This window comes from Salpingoeca rosetta (genome assembly GCF_000188695.1).
Source record: "Salpingoeca rosetta unplaced genomic scaffold supercont1.5, whole genome shotgun sequence".
Classification (NCBI taxonomy): Eukaryota; class Choanoflagellata; order Craspedida; family Salpingoecidae; genus Salpingoeca; species Salpingoeca rosetta.
The window spans coordinates 72,999-80,498 of NW_004754929.1; the positions used below are offsets into that span (position 1 = coordinate 72,999).

The following is a 7,500-nucleotide window of genomic DNA, read 5'->3' on the forward strand; positions in this document are numbered from 1 at the left end:
TCGAACGTGACACCCTTCCACCTACATTCACACACACACACACCCACACACACACCCACACACCACACACACTCATGGTGTGATTGCATGACAACAAAGAGGTAACCCACGGCGCGCAGGCAGGCCCGATTCCTCTGCGCAGCGGCGGGTTCCGGTTCCGCGTGTGGGCACCAAACGCACAGCGCGTCTTTGTCATGGGCGACTTCAACAGCTGGAAGGAACGCGACCAGGCGTGCGAGATGCGCAAGGAAACAAACCTCACGCACTGGCGCATCGACATCCCTGCTGCGCGCACAGGCCACCGCTACGCTTTTCTCGTCAAGTTCAGGCAACCGGACAAGGAGTATATGAACATGAAGGACATGACCAGGCACCGCCCCTCGCGAAAGGATCGTTTTGTCTGGCGCGAGGACCCGCGTGCTCCGGTCAGGCAACGAGCTGCAATGTCTCTGTATTTGTATTTGTGTGTGAGTGTGTGTATTTGTGTGAATGAGGAGTGAGTGTGTGTGTGTGTGTGAATGAGGAGTGAGTGTGTGTGTGTGTGTGAATGAGGAGTGAGTGTGTGTGTGTGTGAGTGTGCGAATGAGGAGTGAGTGTGTGTGTGTGTGTGAGTGTGTGTGTGAATGAGGAGTGAGTGAGTGAGTGAGCACGCGTGTATGTGCGTGTGTGCGTGTGCACCCTGTGATCGCCTCTGTCTGCCAGCCAGTCTGTCTATATCCGTCCGCCTGCCTCCCCATTCGTCGTTGACTCACTCACTTTCATTTCTCCTGCAACAGATGCTGGTGTCCTGCCATGAGCATCGCCGCCGCCACTTCTACAGCGTCCTTTGTGAGTTCGGGTTCACAATCTCGTGTACTGTCACTGCCATAACACACTGAACAGTGTGCCATTGTTCAGTGTTCATGTTCACATACGCACACACACACGCACGCGCGCGCGTGCACTTGACAATGTGCAGACGATCACTCTGAGTTTCCGTGGACTGACGGCGACTTCATACCGCCCCCAATCAACAAGCTCGTCCTGTATGAGGTGAGACAGCCACCACCGCAACACAATCGCCCATGCACCATGAAATCGATTTCTTCTCGCGCACACATGTGCACCCGTGCTTACCACGTGTACGTTTTGCTGTGCTGTGTTGGGTTGCGATGATGGGCTGTGACAGCTGCACGTGGCGTCGTTCTCCAAGGCGGACGGGCAAGACCACGGCACATTTGCATCCACCACTGCGCGTCTCGACTACCTGAAGAGCCTTGGCATCAACGCCATCGCCCTAATGCCCATCACCCACGACGACCACCCCAATGAACACCACAACATGCCGTGCTGGGGGTGAGTTGTTGTGTGCGTGCATGTGTGTGTGCAGTGTGTGCAGTGTGTGTGTGTGTGTGTGTGTGTGTGTGTGTGCAGCCTGCAGTGTGCGTATGCGTGTGTATGCTCTGCACACATTGCACACCACAAGCGGCAACCACACTCACGCGTGAGGGATGTCCTCTTCCCACTACTTGGGCCTGCGACGCTTGCTTCCCCCATCCGACCGCAGGTACGATCCCATCTCGCTGTTTGCGATTCACCCAAGTTACGGCACACCAAACGACCTGAAGCTGCTGGTCAACACCGCGCACGAGCTGGGCATGGTGGTCGTGTTCGATTCCGTCTTCAACCACATGCACTCACGCTCCATTCTCCAGTTCTGGGACGGCACAAACCTCTACTTTGAGCAGGGTGTGTGTGTATGAGAGAGAGAGAGATATAGAGAGAGAGAGTGTGTGTGTGTGTTCGTTTGTGTGTTCGTTTGTGTATGCGCCTGTGTCTTCGTTTGTGTCTTCGTTTGTGTATGCGCCTGTGTGTGTGTGTGTGTGTGTGTGTGTGTGTGTGTGTGTGTGTGTGTGTGATGGGGTACAACTCTGTGTGGTGTACAACGCGACTGGCAGCGGGCACACTGATGTCACTTGCACATCGGCCCAGACAACAGCATCCGTCAACGCTCATCATGTTGATGACCACCACACGCTTGTGCAACAGAGGGCACGGAATGGGGCCCACGCCCCCGCTTCACATCGCATGGAGTTCAGGATTACATCATCGACTCCATTGTACAGACGATGCTCAGTACACTGTCATGACACACACGCACACACATAAACACACATATACGCACATAGACGCACTGTTGCCGTCACATGCGCTCTCTTGTTGCCCTTCCTCCCCGCGTGCTCCACTAACATCGGTGCCCCAAATACAGGTCTCCTTCTTCCGCGATTATCACATGGACGGCGTTCGCGTCGACTCCACCTCAAATGTCCGCGGTCAGGGCAGCGACATCCCGGGTGGCTGGCAGCTACTACAGGTGCGCCTCTTTTGGTCGTTGGCTGGTTGGTGTGTTGGTTGGTGTGTCGGTTGGTGTGTTGGTTGTATGTGTTGGTTGTATGTGTGCTTGTGCGGCCTCGCGCACACTGACTGCCCACTCATTCCCTCTCGACACCTTCCACGGTGATTTCTACACGCACGCACGCACACACGCACGCACAACCCGTTGATCAGCGCATCAACGACGTCGTGCACGAGAATTTCCCGCGCGCGTTCACCATTGCGGAGGATTTGTACGACGACCGGCGGCTCAACACGGGCGGCGCGTGCTTCGACCTGCAGTGGTGCCAGGGCACATTCAAGGTGATTCGATTGCGCAGCCTGTGCCTTGCAACATTGGTTCTGTCACATGCAGCTCCACTTGCTTTCCGCATCGTCATAACACGTGTCCACCAGACTGCTAACCCCACCGCACGCACACACACGCACACACACACACGCGCGCACACACACACACACACACACACACACACACACACACACACACACACACACACACACACACACACACACACACGCACACACACAGGCGCTGTTTAACGTTGCTGAGCCGACGAAAGACGCGCGACGCAACATCGGGGAGCTGGCACAGCACATCAGCCGCTCCCACCCGGGACACATGGGTGGACGTGTGCTCTACACTGAGAACCACGACACAGCGCCAGGCGACAGGGAAAAGCGGTGCGCTGGTGTGTGTGTGTGTGTGTGTGTGTGTGTGTGTGTGTGTGTGTGTGTGTGTGTGTGTGTGTGTGTGTGTGTGTGTGTGTGTGTTAGCGTCATGAGCGTGAACAGAATTGATGTTGTTCACCAAGGTTACCTAACTCCCACTTGCATTACTTGCCCGTCATCATCCCCTCCCCCCTCGCGTCTCCTGCTGGTGTGCCAGGATTCCCCTCGCGATTGTGCACGGCGATGAAAAGAGCGTTGGATCGTTCTACGCGGTCATGCGCACCACCCTCGTTGCCAGCATCATGTTCTGCACACCAGGGGTACCCATGCTGCTCCAAGGTGAGACAACAACACGTGGTGAAAAATGCACCTTGCTGCTTCATCCTCACACGATGTGCGTCTTCTTTAGCACCGCCATCGATGACGCTAGACGAATAACACCGTCACCACCACCATCACCACCATCACCACCATCACCACCATCGTGCTTGCAGGTCAAGAGATCTTCGAGTGCGCGTCACCGGAGTGGCCCGTCGGTCCAACTGTCGACTGGAAGCGCATCTACGAATTCCCGGGCGTCAACCTGTGAGCTTTGCACTTCCCCACTGCACCTTGATATGTGTTTGTGTGTTGCGCATGTATGCGTGCGTGCTGACCTCTCATTGGAATGCATGCACCACACTGCCCTTCCCTCCACGCACACGCAAAACCTCACACATGCTCCTGCGTCTCCCATCACCCGTGCACACACGTACGCGCACACGCAGCGTGTTCAGGGCGCTGATTGCACTGCGCCAGAACCAGCACGACAACACGCTTGGGCTAACGGGCCCATATGTGCGTGTGCATCATCTCAACGAAAGCGATGGCGTCATGGCCATTCACCGCTGGGCAAAGGTGCAATGACGCCACAACACGAAGACAACCGCATGTGTGCGCGCGTGTGTGTGGAGGGGGGTTGTGTTTGTGTGCTTGTGAGCGCGTGGTTGTATTTGTGTGCTTGTACGTTGCTTGGGTTGTGTTCGTGTGGTTTTCCACCTTGCCATTCCTGCAACATTCCAAAGCTATGATGACCTTACATACATTTCTCGTTGATGGTGTGTGTGTGTGTGCGTATGTGTGTGTGTGTGTGTTCGTGTGTGTGTGTGTGTGTGTGCGTGTGTGTGTGTGTGTGTGTGCGTGTGTGTGTGTGGTGTGTGTGTGTGTGTGTGTGTGTGTGTGTGTGTGTGTGTGTGTGTGTGTGTGTGTGTGTACAGGGCGGGCCTGGTGATGATGTGATGGTCGTTGCCAACTTCAGCAACAAGAAGTTTTCCAGCTACCGCGTCGGCTTCCCCCGTGAAGGTCAGCCGTTGGGTTCTCTGCGCATTTCGTGCGACACAGTGGGCCTGTTGTTGACCTGGTCGAGTGTGCACACAGCTTCCAAAACACACAACGCACACGTGCGTGTCGAATCACAGTCTCACACGAACACGAACACACACACACACACACACACACACACACACACACACACACACACACACACACACACACACACACACACACACACACACACACACACACACACGTGCAGGCCGGTGGAGTGTGCGACTGAGCACATCGCAGGCGGCGTACAACGATGGGCATCACGACACGAGCATTGACGTGCCGGAGCACATCAACGTGACCACGCACCATCCACGCGACGGATACCCGTTTTCGGGCGCCATTGCCCTTTCGCGCTACACCGCCATCTTCCTGTCGCAGAACGGCGAGGCGCGGCTGGTGTTCCGCGTCAAGCAGGAGACGGAGTGGGGCACCAGCGTCGGCATCTCGGGCTCAGACCCGGCCCTGGTGCGCAGCAATACGTGTGGTCGTCGCTGCGGTTGTGTGTCTACATTTGTGTGTGTGTGTCTGTGTGTCTGTGTGTGTCTGTGTGTGTCTGTGTGTGTACTTTTGTGCACTTGCGTGTGTCTACTTTTGTGCACTTGCGTGTGTGTACTTTTGTGCACTTGCGTGTGTCTACTTTTGTGCACTTGCGTGTGTTTGCGTGGTGTGCATATATTTGTGTGCATGCAGCCAACGTGCTTGTGACCTCACAGCCCACAACGCACAACCCACACGTGCACACATCAGGGGAGCTGGACGCGAGCGATTGAGCTGCGAACGGACACTGCAGATGCGCACTACCCCTGGTGGCAGAGCGATCCCGTTGTCGTGCCCGCACGCACAGAGCTCTCTTACAAGATGGGTGGGTTGCCATCGCGTGTTTGTAGTGCCATGCCGCGTTGTCGTCGTGGACGTGCCGTGTGGTGCGGCTTTTGTGAGTGTGTCCTGTGTGGGTGGTGTTGCTTGCCTTTCTACACGACTACAATGCCTTGTCACCACCCCATGTCGTGTTTCTCACAACCAAGCGTGCTGTTGCGATGGTTTGCGATCAACAGTACTGTTGCGCAACGATGAAATCGTGCACTGGGAGGACCGCGATGACCGGACAATATGTCCACCCATCGGCCGCGTTCGCCTCATCCTCTCTTGATCCCGCCGGCTCTGCATGCGCTGTGTGCGTGTGTATACGTGGGTGCGCGTGCGTCTGTATGTCTGTCTGTCTGTTACTTCAGGCCCACCTTCTTCTGGAATATGGCGTGCGTGTGCTGCCTGTTGTGTGGTTCCTTTCCTTTGCCCTTGTGTTATCAGAATCAAGTACATGCGTACGTCACGGAGGAAGAGAGGGTTGTTTATTAATGGCAACACCTGCACAAACACAAGACACGACGAACCGAAACTGACGTGCAATGCACCTGTGTGTGTGTGCGCGCGCGCGTGAGAGAGAGAGAGAGAGAGACAGAGAGGCAGAGACAGAGAGAGACAGAGAGAGAGAGAGAATGTGTGTGTGTGTGTGTGTGTGTGTGTGTGTGTGTGTGTGTGTGTGTGTGTGTGTGTGTGTGTGTCATACATGGTCTTTCGGTCCGACCCGCTGGCCTGTCACTTCTTGCTGCTGCTGTTGTTGTTGTCTTGTCAACTGCCTGTCTCATCACTGCTTACTGTCTACGGCCTGTGCTGTGCTAGTTGTCGTTGCTGTCGCTGCTGTGTGTCGCTGCAAAGTGCGGGCGATTGCGGCCGCGTACGCCTCTGAGGCACCAGGGTGAATTGGCAGGTACAGATATGGCTCTGTCAGCTCCAGCTCCGACAAGCGGATGCTGCCGTCGTCGTCCTGCATAATGTCAATCCTGGCGTACAGGCATGGCGGCTGCGTTGCCAGCACGCGGTCCACAAACGCTCGCTCCACCTCCGTTGGTGCTGCTGAGTGCTCGGGAAAATGGAGCTGGTCGCCCTCAAATGTGGCGCGCTTGTGCACTGCATGGGACAGGGCGCCGTCGAACCAAATGAGGCTGGTCTCTCCGCGCGTGCGAATGCTGTGCATGAACTTCTGTACCATTGCGTCGCGGTCTGCCAGGAGCGCGTCCAGGTGGGCTTGGGCGGCCTCGTGGTCGGCCGCGCGGAAGTGCTTCGTCTTGAATGAGCTGGCGCCCACAGCTGGCTTGATCACAACGTCAGACCATCCGCGCTGCTCAACCAGATCTGCCACTGAATGCTTGGTGCCTCTGCTGTAGTGCGCTGTTGGAATAGTGGGGATGCCCTTCTCCTCCAACTTGGTCAGATACCCTGCGTTGCTCGAACACAGACATGTGCCATGTGCGCAGTTTAGTTTTGGGTGTGCGTGTGTGTTTGTGTGTGTGGTGGGGGGGGGTGCGAATACATGAGTATGGGAGAGAGGAAGACAGAGAGCGCGCGTGCGTGCGATTACGACTGTGAAACTGTGCAGTTCCAAAGTGTCGATGGGCCAATCGTTGAAAGAAAAGCAGCGTAAATACGCAACTGTGCAAACACACACAAGCATGCACACAAAGCATGCACACAAGCAATTCTGCGCACACGCGCTCCACTACACCTCTTTGCTTGTCCCGCCTCGTTCCTCTCCTGCTTGCCCCTTGATTCACTCACAACACTAGTAGACACACCTTTGTGAATGTTGGAGCGAAGGACAGAGAGGCTGTTGTGGATGACGAGGTTGCGGCGCTCCACCTCGTCCAAAAAGGCCACAAACTCATCGTACTTGAGGTGGTAGTTCCATGGCGACTTGACGATGCCCACATCGCGCTGCGTCCAGTGCTCAAATACATCGGGCGTGTCCCAGGCCAGGTTCACTGCATCAACCCCGTGCTTCTCCTTGAGCAGCTTCATCAACAGCGGCGTCTCGTTGTCGTCGCTCGTCCCGCTGGTGGCCGTGATGAACACCACCCGACCTTCTCGCGCCTCCTCACTCGTCATCGTGTGACAGTGGTGCGTGGTTGTTGGCGCAGCAAGCAACGTGCAGTGTCCTTCCTTCCTTCGGCGGTCTGCAACTGAATTCAGTCTGGTGTGAGTTTTAGGGTGGTGGATGCGCGGTTTTTTGCTGGTTCAGAGGTTTTATGAATG

At 55.9% G+C, this 7,500-nt stretch overlaps 2 protein-coding genes across 2 annotated transcripts in view; one reads left to right on the top strand and one right to left on the bottom strand.

Annotated features, from left to right (window-relative positions):
* Positions 1–5,744, top strand: part of PTSG_02082 (uncharacterized protein) — a 6,570-nt gene extending 826 nt beyond the window's left edge. The window contains exons 2-17 of the mRNA XM_004996510.1: positions 100–425; positions 777–828; positions 959–1,032; positions 1,169–1,335; positions 1,547–1,728; positions 2,029–2,099; positions 2,249–2,353; positions 2,548–2,676; positions 2,903–3,054; positions 3,260–3,381; positions 3,537–3,627; positions 3,810–3,939; positions 4,299–4,383; positions 4,616–4,875; positions 5,158–5,272; positions 5,466–5,744. Of these exons, the coding sequence (XP_004996567.1) occupies positions 100–425; positions 777–828; positions 959–1,032; positions 1,169–1,335; positions 1,547–1,728; positions 2,029–2,099; positions 2,249–2,353; positions 2,548–2,676; positions 2,903–3,054; positions 3,260–3,381; positions 3,537–3,627; positions 3,810–3,939; positions 4,299–4,383; positions 4,616–4,875; positions 5,158–5,272; positions 5,466–5,560 (2,156 nt within the window). The 3' untranslated portion in view covers positions 5,561–5,744. The remainder of the gene's footprint in view (positions 1–99; positions 426–776; positions 829–958; positions 1,033–1,168; positions 1,336–1,546; positions 1,729–2,028; positions 2,100–2,248; positions 2,354–2,547; positions 2,677–2,902; positions 3,055–3,259; positions 3,382–3,536; positions 3,628–3,809; positions 3,940–4,298; positions 4,384–4,615; positions 4,876–5,157; positions 5,273–5,465) is intronic.
* A 311-nt stretch (positions 5,745–6,055) lies between these two features.
* PTSG_02083 (uncharacterized protein) lies at positions 6,056–7,353 on the bottom strand (the record flags this gene model as incomplete). The annotated part of the gene is made up of 2 exons (XM_004996511.1): positions 6,056–6,687; positions 7,044–7,353. 2 exons carry the CDS (start codon positions 7,351–7,353, stop codon positions 6,056–6,058), a joined length of 942 nt encoding a protein of 313 aa, XP_004996568.1.
* Between the last annotated feature and the right edge of the window lie 147 nt (positions 7,354–7,500).